Source organism: Plecotus auritus (genome assembly GCF_963455305.1).
Source record: "Plecotus auritus genome assembly, chromosome: 6".
In the NCBI taxonomy this organism is placed as follows: domain Eukaryota; kingdom Metazoa; phylum Chordata; class Mammalia; order Chiroptera; family Vespertilionidae; genus Plecotus; species Plecotus auritus.
In genome coordinates, this window is record NC_137773.1 from 34,661,556 (window position 1) to 34,681,988 (window position 20,433).

General features: G+C 44.8%; 1 protein-coding gene across 4 annotated transcripts in view; it reads left to right on the plus strand.

The window, feature by feature from the left end:
- Nucleotides 1-20,433, plus strand: part of MACROH2A1 (macroH2A.1 histone) — an 85,649-nt gene that overhangs the window by 30,831 nt on the left and 34,385 nt on the right. For all 4 annotated transcript variants that reach the window (XM_080675703.1, XM_080675705.1, XM_080675702.1 and 1 more), the window contains exons 3-4: nt 2,291-2,397; nt 2,826-3,023. In XM_080675703.1, coding sequence (XP_080531829.1) covers nt 2,291-2,397; nt 2,826-3,023 — 305 coding nt within the window. The remainder of the gene's footprint in view (nt 1-2,290; nt 2,398-2,825; nt 3,024-20,433) is intronic.

Genomic DNA, 20,433 nt, shown 5'->3' on the forward strand with positions numbered 1-20,433 from the left:
GCCCCACAGGGCTGAATTCAAAGGTGAGCTGGAGTTTTGCAAAAAGGATGGAGTCCTGGATATTCTGGTTCCTTGGTGAAGAAGGCAACAGAATGACACCCCTGCCCAGCTCTTTCTAAGGAGCCCAAACACTCCTCATTCCACTGCACACACCTCCCCCAGGCCCTCCACTCCACCTCATTGTCACTCTCAGGTGGATCTAGTCTGGCATCACAGAATCCATTGCTTAATTAGCAGTAAGTGAGCCCAGTCCTTGCAATTTCCCAAGTACAGAAGCTCAGGCCATTGGAAATTTCATTCACAGTGTGAGAGTTCCTGGGGGAAAAAAGCTTGTGGAAGTCAAGGGGAATTCCTGGAGAACTGATCTTCGGATTTTTCAGCCATGGGTGCTACTTAAAAAGTCACTCCATTCCTTTATTTCTCTGTTATACACTGCCTGTCCCCTACCCAAATCAGACCCCTTCCCACCCTCAGGGCTTTGCATTCATCACCTCCATCTTCCCTGCACCAAGAGAGCAGCACTGCCAAAAATAAAAAGACCACATCCCTCCCGCCCCGCCCCCCCCCCCCCCCCCAACGGCCTCTGTGCCTTCTCTTGGGGAGAGCCTTTCACTAACACTCCAGGTAGGAAGAGGAACTAGCCCCCTCCACTTTCCTGAGAAACCGCAATTTCAAACGATCTTCTTGCCAAAGGGATGGGCTTAGGACACCACTGTGAGTCAGCCTCTCTCTCTCTCTCTCTCTCTCTCTCTCTCTCTCTCTCTCTCTCTCTCCAGGTAAAGACTTCTTAGCACATTATGGGGAAAAGGTTGTAATCCACCTGCCTCCTGTATATGCTGGATCTGCAGACACTGATGGCTTGTGCTTCTCTGTGGCCGTGGAAAGTGGGGGCAGGCTGGGGAGGGGAAGGGATGGTGGAGGCCAGGAAGCCAGCCAAGTGGGCTATAGCTCCATGCTGCAGCTGCCCCTCTTCAGCCCTCCTGCTGCACGGGCTCCAGCCCAGCAACAGCTGTGACCAGCTCTCCTTCCTGTGCCCTTACTCTCAGGGTCTGTGCTCAGGTCAGACTCCTGCTTTGGCTCCCTCCCAGGCCGTAGTCAGGGCAATAGCTCTGTAGACGTGCCACCCCCTCCAGGAACATGGGAGAACAAAGGGCAAGCTAGGCTGGCCGGGAAGGCAGTTGTGCATTCATGGCACCTGAGGCCTAAGGTCATTTAGGCTTCCCAAGCACCCTTCTCCATTTAGCCAAGATAGATCCATCTGCGCTGGGCATTAGCACTCTTTTTAAAAATATATATATATTTTTATTGATTTCAGAGAGGAAGGAGAGAGGGAGAGAGAGATAGAAACATCAGTGATGAGAGAAAATCATTGATTGGCTGCCTCCTGCACACCCCTTATCGGGGATCAAGCCCACAACCCAGGCATGTGCCCTTGACCAGAATCAAACCTGGGACCCTTCAGTCCACGGACCGATGCTCTATCCACTGAGCCAAACCAGCTAGTGCTGGCCATTAGCACTCTGGATGGCCTCTGTTTTAAAGTTGTGCTAATCATTGATTTCACCAGCAATAAAAGAATTTTCTCCTTTGTTTGTTGCCTGAGACACACTTTTTGTCATGCTGAAGTATCAGCATGAAAGGGTTATCAGGTGGAAAACTGAAGTTTGGTTTGATAACAGAGACTTTTTTTTTTTTTTTTGTGAACAACTTGGTCAAGACTGAATTGTTCAAGATGGGAGACATTTGAGAACCAAGGTTTGACAGTATTTTTATGATGTTGACTTTGTAAAAAGTCCAGTCATCTCCTTATAGTTTTGAATCTGAGTGTGCAGGCGGTCAACATCAACTCCATTGACAGACTTACTAAGCACCTGTAAAATGCCACTGCCCCCTGAAGCCCCAAAACCCATGCGGTTCACTCTTAGGGACCACACCATTGGCTTATCAGGGTTGGTCTTGGTGACATCTGAATGCTGACTGCAGGCAGCTCTGTTCTGGCAAATAAGTTCAGATCTCAGCTCTACCACTTCTTACTGAGTGACCTTTGACCAGTCACTTCTCCTCTGTAAGCCTCTGTCTTCACCTCCGAAACAGCGTTGGACCAGGGGTTGATTCAACACCTCTGTGACTTAGCTCAAAGTGTGCCAGGCAGACTGCCTGCATCTTCCCACCTCAGGGTAGCTGCTTCGTGAACTCATATCTGTGTCCATTCCCAGCTCCATGAGTGGGGGTAAGGAGGATGCATGTGAGCCTCTGATGCTCTAACGCAACCATGTGCTCTTCCTTACAGCGGAGATTCTGGAGCTGGCTGGCAACGCGGCCAGGGACAACAAGAAGGGACGGGTCACACCCCGGCACATCCTGCTGGCTGTGGCCAATGATGAAGAACTAAATCAGGTACGGGGCTCTCCTAGCCAGCCTATCCCAGACACCTGAGCAGCCAGTCATGCTGCCTGAGAGACAGAGCTGTCTGTGCAGAGAGAGGTTGGCATGTTGCTGGCTTTCAAAGGTGTGGACTGCATTTTGGACTGTAGCAGCTTCCCTGCCCACCTTGGATGTTTTTTCCTGAAGGCCTTATTGGGGGTGGGGGGCAGGGATAAAACAAGGTATTTGGCTCTCAAATGAATCCCCCTCCCCCCGCAGTGAGGGATTCTGAGGACTTGTTCCCTGTGTAGTGAGCCGGGTCTGTCAGCATCCTTGTAGATGCCATGGAGGGAGGAACTCTACCAACCAAAATTGAAAGCATGGATGGGCAGGGCTGACTTCTTGAAGGTCGGGGGCAGGCTGGTCTAGCTCACCATCTGCTACTTTGGTTTTCCTGCAAGCTGCTAAAAGGAGTCACCATAGCCAGTGGTGGGGTGTTACCAAACATACACCCAGAGTTGCTAGCAAAGAAACGAGGATCCAAAGGGAAGTTGGAAGCCATCATCACGCCACCCCCAGCCAAAAAGGCCAAGTCTCCATCCCAGAAGAAGCCAGTGTCAAAGAAAGCTGGAGGCAAGAAAGGGGCCCGGAAATCCAAGGTATGTGATTTGGCAGGGGCATGTGGGGTAGGGCAGGGCAGTGCAGATAGGTGGTTGTCAGGAGAGCCCCCTTCCTGCTGAGCGCTCATCCCTCCAATGGGGTGCAGCTCTACAGAGGAACATGTGGGAACTGGTTACAGAGGGGCTAGTCCTGCTCAAGCGGCCAGAGTCTGGACACAGTTGGGGGACTGGATTCCTGCAGGCAAGGAGTATGTGAGGTGGGTGCCGGGAAGATCAGGATGGAAGGACCTCATGCCTGGTCTTTCAGGGGGATGCCCATGCCTATGGGAAGTGACCTGTGTGTACAGGATCTTCCTGGTGCTTAGACAGCTACCATTGAGTCCTGCCCGGAGGTGCCAGCTGCCCACTTGCTCGTGATACTCTTAGAACTGATGTTGCATTGCCATGGCTACTTGTCCTACTCTGAGCATGTTCCAGCAGGGACAGTCCAGACAGTTTGCTTTTTAGAGTGATTGCCTCGTTAAGGAGTAAAACAGACACATTATTTAGGCCCTCCTGCTAGACCCAACTTGGACTGAGACTAGGTCCTGGGTGCTGATCATTTTGTGGTGAACGAAATCCTCTCATTAGTGTGTTCCTTCGTCACTGGGCCCTGCCTCTCAGCAGTTGTTACAGTTGGTTTGAGACCCAACAAATGAGGCGCAGTGCAGTTAAAGCTCTGTCTTTAATAAATGGAATTTTAAGGCTGTGCTAACTTGCGGTGCCGCCCAGGAGTCATCCTTCTCCAGCCATACTGGAGGAAATTACCTCTGGCAGAAGGTGATCTACTTGTTTTGTAAGACCCTCAACAAGAACTCCTTGGAAATGACTCTTGGGTTCTGATGCAGTGTAAGGACATTTTTTCTACCGAGCCCACACCTCTCACCAGAGAGATGGTGAGGTCACCTCCTAGGATGGGCTCCAGGGGCCCCTGACCCAGAGCCACAATCCTGCATATCCCCTCCTCTGACCTGTCCAAAGGTAAGGTCCCTGGCCTGTTTGTGCTACAGCCAGATTGGCTTTCACCACATGGGGGCACCTTTCTGACCTCTTAACCTCCCATCCACACACTTTTTTTTTTTAACATGGAAAACAGAAACTTTATTTTTCTTTCTATGATTAAACATAGTAAATGTTAGACCTTGCCAAGGCAAGTCACTCAGTAAAATAAGCCTTTAGATAGTAAAGCAAATAAAAATATAAACATCGATTCCAGTAAAAATTTTCTATGATCTACCTACCACCGTAATTAAATTTGTTGTTAATTTCTGTATTGTATTTGGCAAATTACTATCTTAGAAATATTTGTTTTGTTTTACATTTCATGCCAATTATTTTTTTTATTGCTTAAACTATTACATATATTAGTACATATATCTCCTTTTTTTTCCCCATTGACCTTCCCCCAGCCTCTCCTACCCCCTGTCGCATGCCCTCATCCCACCACCCCAGTGTCTTGTGTCCATTGGTGTGCTTGTATGCATGCATAAAAGTCCTTTGATTGATCTATTTCCCTCCCTCCCCAACACTCCCCTGCTTTCCCACTGTAATTTGACAGTCTCTTGGGTGCTTTACTGCCTCTGTATCTATTTTTTTATTCATCAGGTTATAATGTTCTTTATTTTCCATAAATGAGTGAGATCATGTGGTATTTTTCTTTCATTGCCTGGCTTATTTCATTTAACATAATGCTCTCCAGGTCCATCCATGCTGCTGCAAATGGTAAGAATTCCTTCTTTTTTATAGCAGCGTAGTATTCCATCGTGTAGATGTACTATAGTTTTCTAATCCACTCATCTGCTGATGGGCATTTAGGCTGCTTCCACATCTTAGCTATGGTGAATTGTGCTGCTATGACCATAGGGGTGCATATATCCTTTCTGATTGGTGTTTCTAGTTTCTTGGGATATATTCCTAGAAGTGGGATTACTGGGTCAAATGGGAGCTCCATTTTTAGTTTTTTGAGGAAACTCCATACTGGGTTCCTTTTTCTCTGCATCCTCGCCAGCACTTGTCATTTGTTTATTTGTTGATGATTGCCATTCTTATAGGTGTGAGATGGTACCGCATTGTTGTTTTGATTTGCATCTCTCGGATAATTAGTGACTTTGAGCATGTTTTCATGTGTCTCTTGGCCTTCCTTCTGTCTTCCTTCGAAAAGATTCTATTTAGGTCCATTGCCCATTTTTTTATTGGATCATTTATCTCCCTTTTATTGAGTTGTATAAGTTCCCTGTAGATGTTGGAGATTAAACCTTTATCAGTGATAACATTTGCAAATATGTTCTCCCATACAGTGGGCTTGTTGTTTTGTTGATGGTTTCTTTTGCTGTGAAAAAGCTTTTTAGTTTGATGTAGTCCCATTTGTTTATTTTCTCTTTATCTTCCATTGCCCAAGGAGCAGTATCGGTGAAGAAATTGCTTCGGCATATGTCTGAGATTTCTCTGCCTGTGGATTCCTCTAGTATTTTTTATGGTTTCCCGTTATGTTTAAGTCCTGTATCCATGTTGATTCTACCAATCCATGAACGTGGTATGTTCTTCTATCTGTTTACGTCGTCCTCTCTTTTTTCAGTGTCGTGTAGTTTTCCGTGTATAGGCTTTTTACCTCCTTAGTTAAGTTTATTCCTAGGTATCTTAATTTTTTTGGTGTGATGGTAAATGGGATTGCTTTTTTAGTCTCTCTTTCTGTAAGTTCACTATTGGTGTATAGAAATGCCATAGATTTCTTGGCCTTAATTTTGTATCCTGCTACATTGCTGAATTCATTTATTAAGTCTATTAGTTTTTTGATGGAGTCTTTTGGGTTTTTTATGTACAATATCATGTCATCTGCAAATAAGGACAGCTTTACTTCTTCTTTTCCAATTTGGATGCCTTTTATTTCTTCTTCTTGTCTAATTGCAATGGCTAATACTTCCAGTACTATGTCAAACAGGAGTGGTGAGAGTGGGCATCCCTGTCTTGTTCCTGTTCTTAGGGGAAATGGTTTTAGTTTTTGCCCATTGAGTATGATGTTAGCTGTGGGTTTATCATATATGGCTTTTATTATGTTGAGGTATGATCCTTCTATTCCCACCTTGTTGAGAGGTTTTTATCAAGAAAGGGTGTTGGATTTTGTCAAATGCTTTTTCTGCATCAATTGATATGACTATGTGATTTTTATCTCTCAATTTGTTTATGTGATATATCACACTTATAGATTTGCGGATATTGTACCATCCTTGCATTCCTGGGATAAATCCTACTTGGTCATGGTGTATGATCTTTCTGATGTACTGCTGGATCCGATTTGCTAGAATTTTGTTGAGGATTTTGGCATCTATGTTCATGAGGGATATTGGCCTGTAATTCTCTTTCATTGTGTTGTCTTTATCTGGTTTTGGTATTAGGGTGATGCTGCTTCATAGAAGGAGCTTGGAAGTGTTCCTTCCTCTTGAATTTTTTGGAATAGTCTGAGGAGGATAGGTTTTAGTTCTTCTTTGAATGTTTGGTAAAACTCCCCTGTGAAGCCGTCTGGCCCTGGGCTTTTGTTTGCTGGAAGCTCTTTGATGACTGCTTCAGTTTCTTCCAGAGTTATTGGCCTACTTAGATGTTTAGATTCTTCCTGATTGAGTTTTGGAAGGTTATATTTTTCTAGGAATATGTCCATTTCCTCCAGGTTGTCCAGTTTGTTGAAATAGAGCTGTTCATAGTATTTTTTAACAATCCTTTGTATTTTGGTGGGTTCTGTTGTTATTTCTCCTCTTTCATTTCTGATTTTGTTTATTTGGGTCCTTTCTCTTTGCTTCTTGGGGAGCCTGGCTAGAGGTTCATCAATCTTGTTTATCCTTTCAAAGAACCAGCTCTTGGTTTTGTTGATCTTTTGTATTGTTTTTTTTGTTTCAATGTCGTTTATCTCCACTCTGATCTTTATTATTTCCTTCCTTCTGCTTACACTGGGCTTTTCTTGTTGCTCTTTTTCTAACTCTTTGAGTTGTAGGGTTAGGTAATTTATTACCATTGTTTCTTGTTTTTTGCAGTAGGCTTGTAGAGCTATGAACTTTCCTCTCAAGACTGCTTTCGCAGTGTCCCATAGATTTTGGATTGTTTTGTTTCCTTTGCCATTTGTTGCCATGATGTTTTTGATTTCTCCCTTGATCTCTCTGGTAACCCAGTCACTGTTTAATAGCATGCTGTTTAGTCTCCATGTGTTTGATTTTTTTGGATTGTTTTTATTGTAGTTGATTTCCAGTTTTATGCCACTGTGTTCTGAGAAGATGCTTGATATGATTTCTATCTTCTTGAATTTGAAGAGACTTTGCCTATGACCCAACATATGGTCTATCTTTGAAAATGACCCATGTGCACTTGAGAAGAATGTATATTCTGTGGCTTTGGGGTGAAATGTTCTGAAGATGTCAATTAATTCCATCTGGTCTAGTGTGTCATTTAGGATTGATGTTTCTTTGCTGATTATTTGTTTAGAGGATTTGTCCAGTGGTGATAGTGGGGTATTAAAGTCTCCTACTATGATTGAATTGCTGTCAATCTCTCCCTTGATATCCTCCAGGAGTTTTTTTATGTATTTGGGTGCTCCTGTATTGGGTGCGTATGTTTACCAGAGTTATTTCTTCTTGTTGGATTGCTCCCTTAAATATTATGAAGTGGCCTTCCTTATCTCTTATTATGTCCTTCACTTTGAGATCTAATTTGTCAGATATAAGTATTGCTACCCCAGCTTTTTTTTCATTTCCATTCGCCTAAAAAACCTTTTTCCATCCATTCACCCTCAGTCTGTGTGTGTCTTTTTTTCTGAGGTGGGTTTCTTGTAGACAGCAGATATATGGGTCTTGTTTTCTTATCCAATCCGTTACCCTATGTCTTTTGATTGGGGCATTTAATCCATTTACATTTAAAGTTATTATTGATAGGTGCTTATTTGTTGCCATTTTTATTCTTTACCCCTGTGTTCCTTCTTCACTTCCTGTTTCTTTTTTTTTTTTTTTTTACAGCAGACCCTTTAGCATTTCTTGCATTGCTGGTTTGGTGGTAATAAATTCCCGTAGTCCTTTTTTGTCTGTGAAGCTCCTGAAGCTCCTGCTTTCACCTTCAATTTTGATTGATAGCCTTAATGGGTACAGTATTCTTGGATTCAGACCCTTCCTTTGCATGACTTTGTATATTTCATTCCATTCCCTTCTGGCCTGATGAGTTTCTGTTGAGAAATGAGTCGCTAGTCTGATGGGGGTTCCTTTGTAGGTAACTTTCTGTCTCTCTCTGGCCGCTTTTAAGATTCTTACTTTGTCGTTGGTATTTGCCAACTTAATTATAATGTGCCTTGGCCTCGGTCTTTTGGGGTTCATTTTGCTTGGGACTCTGTGAGCTTCTTGGGTTTGTGTGGGGTTTTTTCTTCCCTATATCAGGGAAGTTTTCTGTCATTATTTCTTCAAACAGGTTTTCTATTCCTTGCTCAGTTTCCTCTCCTTCTGGTACCCCTATTATGCGGATGTTGTTTTGTTTCGTGTTGTCCCAAAGTTCCCTTAGGCTCTCCTCCTGCTTTTTAATTTTTTTTTTCTAGAAGCTGCTGTACTTGGGTATTTTTTCCTATCTTGTCTTCTAGCTCACTGATGGGGGCCTCTGCTTCTTCTACTCTACTCTTGATGCTTTCTATTTTCTTTACAGCAGCGATGTCATTTTTCATTTCTTCTTGGTTCTTCTTAATTTCCTCTTGGCTCTTACTCATATTGTTGAATTTGTCTTCCATTCTTTTCGGCCACCTTATGACCATTTCTCTGAATTCTTTCTCTGGCAGGTTGCTTGCCTGCATTTCGTTTACTTCCTTTTCTGGTGATGCCTGCTTTTCTTTCATATGCGGGCTGTTTCTTTGTCTCCCCATGGTCTCTCTTCTCCGGGTATCTGGTTATGTAGTTCCCTCTCTCCTGCGTTGATTTAAAAGCACAAAATACAACACAACCAGGTACAATGCACAAGCCACTGAACAGAAATGTATTCATGATATTACTAACCCCAAAATAAAGGTGACCACCAGAGAAAGGCAAATTAGGGGATAGGAGAGAAAGAAGAAGAGGAAAAAAGGAAAAGAAAGGAGTGCAAAAATGAAATTGGGAAAAAGGAAAAAAAAAGGAAGAGAGAAAAGAAAGAGAATACGAAAGAAGAGGGGAACAAACTATATATATATATATATATATATATATATATATATACACACACACACACACACATATATATATATGTGTATATATATATATATACATATATATATATATATATATATATATATATATATATATATATATGTATATATGGAGAAAACTCCAATAGAACAGCCACTAATCCCAACAAATGCCAGCAACAAGTACTTGGAGATGAATACAAACTAAAAACAACAACTAATATCAAGCGAGTCGAGGTAAAACAGAAGCAAAAAACAAAGAAAAACAAAACAAACAAAAAAAGAATAAGCAAAACAATCTCACAAACAAGCATAAAAATCGATACAATCAACAGTCAAGCAAACAACAACAAAAGGACAGAGAGAAAAACAATTTTTTGGATAGTGAAGACAGAGAAGAGAGAGGTGTGTATGGACTTGAAGCAGGGGATTGGAAATTAGATATATAATTAGGGTGAAATTTTAACGGGGTAAAAAGAAAGAATAGGGAAAATCTAAAGCAGGAAAAGGGTAAGAGAAACAGGACAACAAAAGGGGAAAAGTTAGGAAGAGAGTGATGGCATAAAGGTAAAGTTGAGATAGAGTAGAATGATGCTAAAGGGAAGATGAGCCCTAACCGGTTTGGCTCAGTGGATAGAGCGTCGGCCTGCGGACTGAAAGGTCCCGGGTTCGATTCCGGTCAAGGGCATGTACCTTGGTTGCGGGCACATCCCCAGTGGGAGGTGTGCAGGAGGCAGCTGATCGATGTTTCTCTCTCATCGATGTTTCTAGCTCTCTATCCCTCTCCCTTCCTCTCTGTGAAATATCAATAAAATATATTTAAAAAAAAAAAGGGAAGATGAAAATAGAATGTAGAACACTAATCCCAAAGTAAAATAAATTGAAAATAAAATGATACTTTTTTTAAAAAAACAGGTAAAGTTGTAAAAATGTAATAATTAAAAAGGTAAAATCAAGTGAGGAAAAAAGAAAAAAAATTAGTTTCTTAAGTAAAAGATGAAAAAAAATTTAAAAAAATGTGTAGTAGTGAAGGTCATTCACTTCCTCTACTGTTCTGTTTGGCACGCCTGTTTCCTAGTCAGGACAGTATTGCAGTTCCCTGTGTTCCACTGCTCCTCAGTGTTGTAAGCCAGTCCTGATTTTTAACCAGGCAGTGTGTCTTAATTTCTTGTATTCCTTTATTTGTGATTACACAAGAGTCAATTTGTGATTCAACCCCTGGGTGGCAGTGTTTCTGGATTGACCTTCAGGTCTATAGGTCCTCTCTAGCCAGTGCTTAGATCCTGCTTTCCCTGTGGCACTCAATACCGGTTTGTGGGAGTGGGTTGCCCCAGAGCTGGTTCTCTGACGGTCACTCCCCACTCTGATCCCCAGGTTCCAGAAAAACAACTTTCCCCTGCATTCTCTTAGGGTGTCCCCAATTGGGTGATCCTATGTATTAGGCTTAGTAATCAGAAGCAAGGATTTAAAGAGGAAAAAGAAAAAAGAAAAAAGAGCCAGCATAAGTGTGTGAACTCTAGGGCTGCGCGCCAAGTCTGTGCAGTCTTTCTTTCCCCCTTGGGTCTAAGCAGCCGGCACACTTTTAAAATTTTTAGGCTGTCCTTTTGCGTCAGATCAAAATGGGTTGCTTTTTAGAGATCCCTTCTGTTAGCAGCTCTGAGGACCCCCTTCCACATTCATGGATCATGCCAGCCCCAACAGCCACGGATTTTTCTAGGTGCAGACTTCCCCGGTCCTCCAGCTCCTACAGTGCGCTCGTTTCTCTCTCCTGCTGGGACCAGAGACCTCACCTTATCCCAGGCGAAATCTGACCTTTCCGTGGTGGAGTGTAGAGCTCCTCTGAATCCGCGTGTTTGCGCCAATTGGGGACCAGTGTTTTGGGGTTCGCAGCTGTTCAGTGGGTGCCGTAGTTTTGTAGATTTTCAGGCTTCTGATAACATCCACTTTCCCCTTAAAGATGGCATGGTCTCCGCGTCCCAGCTGGTCACTCCGGGAGGGAACCCAGCAGCAGTGGGGGCTGCCCAGTCAGGGGAGCCCCGTCCAGCAGTCCCCCACAGTCTCCTGGAGTATAGCTGTCCCTCAACTCACCAACAAACACTCCCTGTGCGACCCTCAGCTATTCTTTCTATCTGCTCCGGGACAAGGTTCGGGATACATCTGTCTATTCTGCTGCCATTTTTGTTCTCTCCTCCCATCCGCACTTTTTATGTAGTTGAGGTGAAGAGGCTATATTTTTAGTACCTCCTTCTGGGTACAAACAAATGCTTTCCTGAAGACATCAGAATCTAAATTCCTCTTTCCAACAGACCACCCACCCCATCCTCCCCACCCCCATCTTACCCTACCCAGTTTTGAATCACTCCCAGCTCTTTGAGAGAGAAACCTAGTATTGAAGAGCATCCTGTAAGTTTATTTCCAGATGCTTGCACTCCACCTAGCTCACAAGTCCTGGAGAAGGCTTAGAGTCAGGGGGGAATTCACACAATGCTTCATTCTCATTCCTGCTAACTATAAATTTAGCAGATTGAACATTTTCTTTTCCCCCTTTCACGTTTGCAGCTGGCCCAGGGTTGGGGGTGGGGGGTGGGGGTGGTAGAGCAAGATGGGGAAAGAGAGGAGAAAAGCACCTATGCAACCCTTTTTAATTAATTATTAATTGATTAGTTATTTTTTAAATGCTCACCCGAGGATATGCTTACTGATTTTAGAGAGATGGAAGAGAGAGAGAGAGAGAGAAACATGCATTTGAGAGAGAACATCGATTGGTTGCCTTCTATATGTGCCCCAACCCGGGATTGAACCCACAACCTAGGAATGTGCCCTAACTGGGAATGAAACCTGCAACCTTTTGATGTATGGGACCATGTTCCAACCAACTGAGCCACAATGGCCAGGGCTGTGCGACCCTTTTTAAATGTTAAAAAAGAAGACGAAGCTGCCAAATCCATCATCTCTTGTTAATGGGCCCCAGGGAGCTGGGGACCAGCAGGGCAGAACTGCATCCTTCAGCCTAGCCATCCTCAGGCTGTGGCCAGAGCCATGCCATGGCCCTTGTTCCTGCAGGCCTGCTGGTCATTGATGTTTGAGCCTCTCCGATTCCAGTGTGTCTGGCAACCATGGGCTGAACCTTGCTATCTGTCACCCTGATTCCTCCCTGGTAGTTTTGCCAATGACTTTCTGAACTTTACAATTGACCAAACACTAAGAAGGTTTTTTTCTTTCTTTTTGGAAATATAGCAGTGTGTGTGTGTGTGTGTGTGTGTGTGTGTGTGTGTGTGTGTGTCTTTAGCTCCTAGTAGCTATATTTGGAACTCAGTGTTTCTAATAACCATATGCCAATAATCACTCGAACACTCCACTTTTCCCTTGATTACAAAAGCAGGAAATCTGTTATGGTGGTCTGTTTTTCTTCCATACAATAAAACACATTGTCTGCTTACTGTACGAATATTTGGCTAACATTAAACCCTGGGGGAAGCTGAAATTGGAACTGTGAACAGCTAATTTTCAAAACATTTGTTTAATGTAAATTGTGGTGTCAGCTCCCAGAAACAGCGGAGAACCCTGCAACTCCAGGTTTAAGTGGAATGTTCTGAAAATAACCTTTCCAGAGACAGGCAGAGAAAGCCTTAGTAACATGCTAAAGTACTTGCAGTGAAAGGGAGTTGGTATTTTTCAAATGTCAACATTTGAATTCCAAATCATAATTTTCTTCCCAATTCTGTATAATTGGACGTTTTTTAAAGTCTCCAGTTGTGACAGCTGAGTCAGCTATGGTGGAAATAGAGAAGGCAACAGAACCCACCAGGGCTAGGAGTCTGGAGCCTTGGAACTGCCTTAGGGCTTCTCCTTCCTACTTGGGTGGCCTCAGGCAAGTCTGTGACTCAGTTTACACCCCTCCAATAAAATGATGGGGTCCATCCCAGACTTAAAATTTAGTGACTCAATGAATATTTGCATAATGTATTTTTGACTAGGTAATATGTGTAAGAATTGGGATGGTGCAAAAGTATGCAGTAATATAATCTCAATCCCACCAGTCCCCCTACATGCCCCCAAATGTGTCTCTGTAATTAATCTTTATGTATCTTTTCACAAAGTCTATGCACATAAGAGCATATCTATCTATCTATCTATATAAAAGCCTAAGTGACTGTTATGACGAAACTACTGGAACGACTGGTTGACCAGTCGCTATGATGCGCACTGACCACCAGAGGGCAGATGCTCAATGCAGGAGCTGCCCCCTGGTAGTCAGTGTGCTCCCGTGGCCCCTTCCTCCAGCCAGCCGGCCTCCATCGGCCCCTGGTGCTAAAGCATTTGTAGAGACCTGCTTCTGGGTCAGGGTTTCGTACATAGCAGAGCGGCTCCCTCCCTGCGATCTATTGAAAGTCAGCCCTCAACACAAGGGTTTGTCTCACTCCCGTCCTCTTCCTTCCTTGGGGACCTCCCGCCCCCCGCGTGGGGGCGGTGCGGTGGCAAGGGAAGGAGGAGTATGGGAGGCAGGGAACTGCGGGGTGGTGGGATGCCAAGGGCTGAGGCAGCATCCAGCATCCATTCCTTCTGTGCCCTGCCCAGCAACTGTTGCCTCCTCTCCCTACCCCGCCGGGGCCTTTGGGTCCAGGTTGGGATGGGGAACGGGGGTGTGGGGGGTGTGTAACTTAATCCGTCAGGCCCCTTTCCCAGGGGGGCCGAGGGTCGGCTCCCTCCTCGGGACCGGTGGCCAACCTCCCATGGTCCCTCCCCCATTCTTCCCCCCTGCCAGCCAACCTCCCATGGTCCTGTCCTCCCCCCCGCCACCCTCCCCTTATGCACGAATTCGTTCACCAGGCCTCTAGTAGATATTTAAAGTCTTCCCCCTCCTACCTACCTTTAAATATAACTATAACCACAACTATAACTATAATATCTAATCTTGTTACCCACTGTTTAGGTAGTGTTACTTAGTGGTTAAGGGTGTAAGAGTGCCAGCTTACCTGGCTGTATATTCCAATTCTGTCATTTTCTGGCTGTGTGATCTTGGGAAGTGATTTAACCTCTCTGGTATCAGTTCCCTCATCTGTAAAATGGATGATTGGGAGGTTTAAAAGAGAATTCATGTAAGTGCTTATAGCATTGTGGCACAAATGTTAGCCGCTGTTATTATTAACTTGGCAGTGCTTTCATATTGGTGCATGTAGAGCTGCTTTAGCATTTCATGTATGATTCTAATTACTTATATAGTATGCAAGACCAGTGTACCCAGATCTCTATGAATGGACTTCCTGTTTGTTTCTAGCATTCATTCTGACATACAGTAGCACAGTGATCATCACTGTATGTGGATCTCTGTGCTCAAGTGCAAGAGTATCTATAGGATAACATCCTCAAGGTGAACTTGCTGAGATAGATTGTATTTTTTTTTTAACTTCAATGGCAATTGCTCATATATAGAGCATTTTATCCCATTAAGAAATTTCAAAAGCTGTCTCATTCTTTCAACTTTTAACACTGGACTGTTAAAGAAGATATATTCATGTGATCGATATTGATCAAGTCTGCATGTGCTTGTTACTATTCTCAGTAGCAGTGAATGAAAGGCCCTTGCCCTCCCTCCATGTTCAGTGAGCTTTGGTCTAGTGAGAGGGGCAGTCATTATAAAAGGTTGGGGGGGACAGAGCAGGTGCAAGGACAAAAATAAAGTGGAACGATGGCATGGGCAATGTAATTTTACATAGGTGGTCAGGTGAGCCCTCTCTGGTAAGGTGACACTTGAATGGAGACCTGACAGATTAAGGCAGGGGTCCTCAAACTTTTTAAACGGGGGGCCAGTTCACTGTCCCTCAGACCATTGGAGGGCCGGACTATAGTTTAAAAAAAAAAAAACTATGAACAAATTCCTATGTGCACTGCGGGCCCGGGACGAGTCGGCTGCTAAGCAGGACAGGCAGCGGCACCCGGCGGGCCGGATAAATGTCCTCGGCAGACCGCATGTGGCCCGCGGGCCATAGTTTGAGGACCCCTGGATTAAGGTATCCAGCATTCAGGTGACTGGAAGGAAAGCTCCTAGCAGAGGAACAGCAAGTGGGCCCTGAGGTGGGAGCATGCCTGGCTTCGCCCAGAGAGAACTTGACAGAATCTGCATTTGGGGTCCCTGACATGTCTATAATGGATGCCTTTTGCAGTCAGAGAAGCCCAAGATCCTTCTAAGATAAGGTTACAAATGCATAAAATACCAAAGATTCAAAGGAAACCATTTAAAAAAAGAAAAAATGTGTTTTTCCTTGTGATGAGAAGAACTCTTCGGATCTACTCTCAACAACTTTCAAATATATCACACAGCAATGTTAACTATAGTCATCATGTTCTACATTATATCCCTAGTTATAAAATAACCAGAAGATTGTACCTTTTGACCAACTTCATGCAATTCTTCTCCCAACCCTTCACCTCTGGTAACCACAAATCTGATTTCTTTTTCTATATGTTTGGTTTGTTTTTTTAAGATTCCACATATAAGTGAGACCATACACTATTTGTTGTTCTCTGTCCGACTTATTTCACTTAGCATAATGCCCTCGAGCTATCTATGTTGTCACAAATGGCAGGATTTCCTTCATTTTTATGGCTGAACTATAGGCCCAGTGCACGAATTCATGCACATTGAAAGGAAATTAATTAGAAGAAATATTTTAATATCGCTTTTCATCCTTTCTCTGTAATAGAAGTGTCAACTAAATTTGCGATCAACAATGACAGATTGAAACACATGCGTGTGATTGGCACACCAGTGAGAGCTTTATGTGTATTGCACATGCACCAGTAAACTTAGCCTTTTATATACATTGAATAAACTTGCTTAATTAGACCTGCTTTCTGATGTAGCTAAACTTTTTCCAGCCCAGTAAAGCACCCCAACTTCTCTTTCAGGTAACTGTCAGCAACACAGCAGTAAATACCAACACAAAGCAGATTATTATTTTAGATCACTCAGGGAGAACAAAGAGTAAAATATTTAACTGCAGCAGTGTTTGACGATATTCTGCACAGTGAGAAAACCTGAAGTCATTTTCAAGGTCCACCATTTCTTACTTCTTTTCAGTCAGGTCAAGTTTCTAAGCTCTCTAAATCTCCATTTTCCGGCTAATGAAAAGAAAATAGGATTCCACCAAGTCTCCTATCTACCTACTTCTGTGAGGATCAAATGAGATGAGGCATGGGAAAATGCTTCACAGACATTTGGTTAAAGTGTGAAATGTTTGCACCTGGCTATAAATCAAGTCGTGTTCCTGACCTGGAGAAACTGCAAGGAAGCTAGTCGTCACTAGGGAGAGGAAGCCAGGTGTTGCTACAGGATGTCATTACCTGGTGCCCACAGCCACCATTTACAGGCTGGGCTGTGGGCTGCATTTTGTGCCATGGGGTCTCAGCAGTGATTTGGTGGGCTGTCACTCCAGGGTGGTGGTAGGGCCTGTGTTCCACTTAGGGGAAGCCGAGTGTTGCTTTGTGCGCCCCAGGTCTGCGGTGCCATTTCTCTGTGTGCGTCATGGCAGTTCCTGCATTGAGCATCTTCCCCCTGGTGGTCAGTGAGTGTCATAGCAACCAGTCAATGGTCAGACACTTAGCATATTAGCCTTTTTTTTTTACAATATTTTTTTTATTGATTTAAGAGAGGAAGCGAGAGGGAGAGAGAAATAGAAATATCAATGATGAGAGAGAATCATTGATTGGCTGCCTCCTGCACGACCTTCACTGGGAATCGAGCCTGCAACCCATACATGTGCCCTTGACCAGAATTGAACCCGGGACCCTTCAGTCCACAGGCCGATGCTCTATCCACAAAGCCAAACTGGCTAGGGCCATATTAGCCTTTTATAGCTATACTAGAGGCCCAGTGCACGAAATTCGTGCACGGTGGGGGGGTGTCCCTCAGCCCGGCTTGCACCCTCTCCAATCTGGGACCCCTCAAAGGATGTCCTACTGCTGGTTTACAGGGATCGGGCCTAAACCAGCAGTCGGACATCCCTCTCGCAATCTGGGACTGCCGGCTCCTAACCGAACACCTGCCTGCCTGCCTGCCTGATTGCCCCTAACCACTCTGCCTGCCAGCCTGCTTGCCCCCAACTGCCCCCCGCTGCCGGCCTGCTCACCCCCAAATGCCCCCCCGCCAGCCTGATCACCCCCAACTGCCCCCCCGTGCCAGTGTGCTTGCCCCCAACTGTCTCCCCTGCTGGCCTGCTCACCCCCAGCTGTCCCCCCTGCTGGCCTGCTCGCCCCATCTTTTCTCCCCACTGGCCTGCTCGCCCCCAACTGCCCCCCTGCTGGTCTGCTCACTCCAAACTCCCCCCCCCGCCACTGTCCTGATCACCTCCAACTGACCCCCACTGACAGGGTGAGGGGCTGAGGGCTGTTTTCAGGCTGGCCACATCCCCTTCAGGGTGGAGGTCCCCACTGGGGTGCCTGGCCAGCCTGGGTGAGGGGCTGATGGCTGTTTGCAGGCTAGCCAAGCCCCCCAGCGGGAACCCTCACCCCATGGGAGTGTGGCCAGCCTGGGTGAGGAGCTGAGGGCTGTTTTTAGGCTAGCCACACCCCCCAGTGATCCAGGCTCCCAGCCCCTCCTTTTTTTCTTTTCTTTTCTTTTTTTTCAGTGCCTCCTTGAGCGGAGGCCAGGGCCAGCTGGAAGCAGGTATCTGGGATTTATCTTCTATAATTGAAACTTTGTAGCATTGAGCGAAGGCCAGGGCCAGCAAGGGCGGGCAGGAAGCTTGGCTTCCTCCATCGCCAGGGGCAACCCAAGCCCCCTGCTCACTCCAGCTCCCTGGCCGCCGCCATATTTGTTGGGTTAATTTGCATACTCGTTCCTGATTGGCTGGTGGGCATGGCTGGTGGGTGTAGTGGAGGTACAGTCAATTTGCATGTTTCTCTTTTATTAGTGTAGACTAGTGGCCCGGTGCATGAAATTCGTGCATGTTAAAAGGGGATTAATTAGAGGAAATATTTTAATATTGCTATTTGCCCTTTCTCTATAATAGAAGTGTCAGAGATGAAAGAAAGTTAGTAAAATATATATGAAAATCTCCCTCCTGTCAGAGTCTGGGGCACACTGCAGGACCTAGAGTCAAGTCCCTGCCCACCACCTGCATGCACTTCAAAAATGCAGGAGACCCAGCCCTAACCTGTTTGGCTCAGTGGATAGAGCATCAGCCTGCGGACTCAAGGGTCCCAGGTTCGATTCCGGTCAAGGGCATGTACCTTGGTTGCGGGCACATCCCCAGTAGGGGGTGTGCAGGAGGCAGCTGATCGATGTTTCTCTCTCATCGATGTTTCTAACTCTCTATCCCTCTCCTTCCTCTCTGTAAAAAAATCAATAAAATATATTTAAAAAAAAAAATGCAGGAGACCCAGACCCGGCTGGCCCCACACCCCTCAAGCCCCTCTGGGTGGGGGGGGTGCAGCCTTAGGTCCCCCAGTCCGGTGCCGGGCAGGGGGGCACAGTCTCAGGTCCCCCATCAAGCCCCGCTGGGTGGGGGCCATGGCCTGAGGTCCCTGTCAAGCCCCTGCAGGCAGGGGGCACAGCCTGAGGTCCCCCGGCCTGGCACTGGGGTGTGGCCTGAGGTCCCCCGTCAAGCCCCGCCGGGTGAGGGGTGCGGCCTGAGGTCCCCCATCAAGCCCCACTGGGTGAGGGGCATGGCCTGAGGTCCCCCGTCAAGCCCCGTGGGGCAGGGGGCACGGCCTAAGGTCCCTTGCCTCAGCCAGGCTCCATGCAGCCTCAGGTCCCTGCTGTTCGGTCGTGACGTTACGGCATCCCGGCTAATTGGCATATTCCTCTATTACATATATATGCCTAAGCAACCGTCTGACTGGTAGCTATGACACACAATGACCACCAGGGGGCAGACACTCAATGCAGGAGCTGCTGAGCTGTGGTGATGCACCCGGAACCAGAGAGAGAGGAGGGAGCCCGATTCCAGGGTGCATCACCCAAGAACCACACTCTTGCAATCTGGGACCCCTCGGGGGATGTCTGAGAGCCGATTTCGGCTCAATCCCCGCAGGCCAGGCCGAGGGACCCCACTGTTGCGTGAATCCATGCACCAGGCCTCTAGTATGTAGATAATATTTCATTGTGTATGTGTGTATATATATACCACAACTTTATTTTTGTGTACAGCATGAGGAAAGATGAGAATCATGGGGGTCTGAACAATTTTGAGGACCCCATTTAAATAAAATACAAAATTATAAGTATAAAATAAATACAGGGCCTTAGATATAATCTGCACAACTTATTAAAGGACCTTTGTTATCTTCATAGTAAATTCAATTCTGCAAGGGTGTATATTTTCTTTTTTTGTCTTGCTCTATCACTTAACATTGTGTTTGAGAGATTGATCTAGGTTGTTGTTTGTAGCAGACAGCACCAAGTCTGTGCATTTCATTGTTTGATTTACCACAATATGCTAACTACTGTTGAGAGATATTTGTTGTTTCCAATTTGAGGCTCCTACCAATATTCCTGCTGCAAAAGTACATGCTATTGGTGCACACATGTTGCATTGTGTTGGGAGTATACCTGTGAGTGGAATTGTGGTATCTTGGGTATTCATATGCTCAGCTTTAGTAGATAGTGCCAGGTAGCTTTTCCAAGTGGTGGTAAAAGTATACAGTCCAAATTTAGTGTATGGGAGTTCTATTTCTACATGTTGCCAAAGCAGGGTACTTTGTGACTTAAATTTTAGCCATTCTGGCAGGTGTGTATTGTCCTGATGACCAATTAGCTTTAGCATATTTTAAAATGAATTTTGGCCCTTTGAATATTTTCTTTTGTGCAAGTGTTTTATGCATTTTTAAAAAATTGAGTTATCTGTCCATTTTAATGACTTACAGTTCTTTTTACATTATGGATAAATTCTTTTTTATTGTGATTTAATTGACAAAAGATATTTGTTTTAGGTATACATAATGACTTGATATTTGTATATACAGCACATACTTGAATAATGTTTTGTTGTAACATTGAGAGATGCCTTGGAACTTAACTTATGTTTATATATAGATTAGTCTACCGTAAAATTGTTATTATTATATGTCATTTCGCTGAAGTTCCAAAACCCTATTGATGGTATTAAATGAGGACTTACTCTGTTGTGAAATAATCAGAAGTCTAGTTATCATCCATCACCATACACAGCAATACATTTTTTTCTTATGATGAGAAATTTTAAGATATGATCTCTTAGCAACTTTAAAATATGC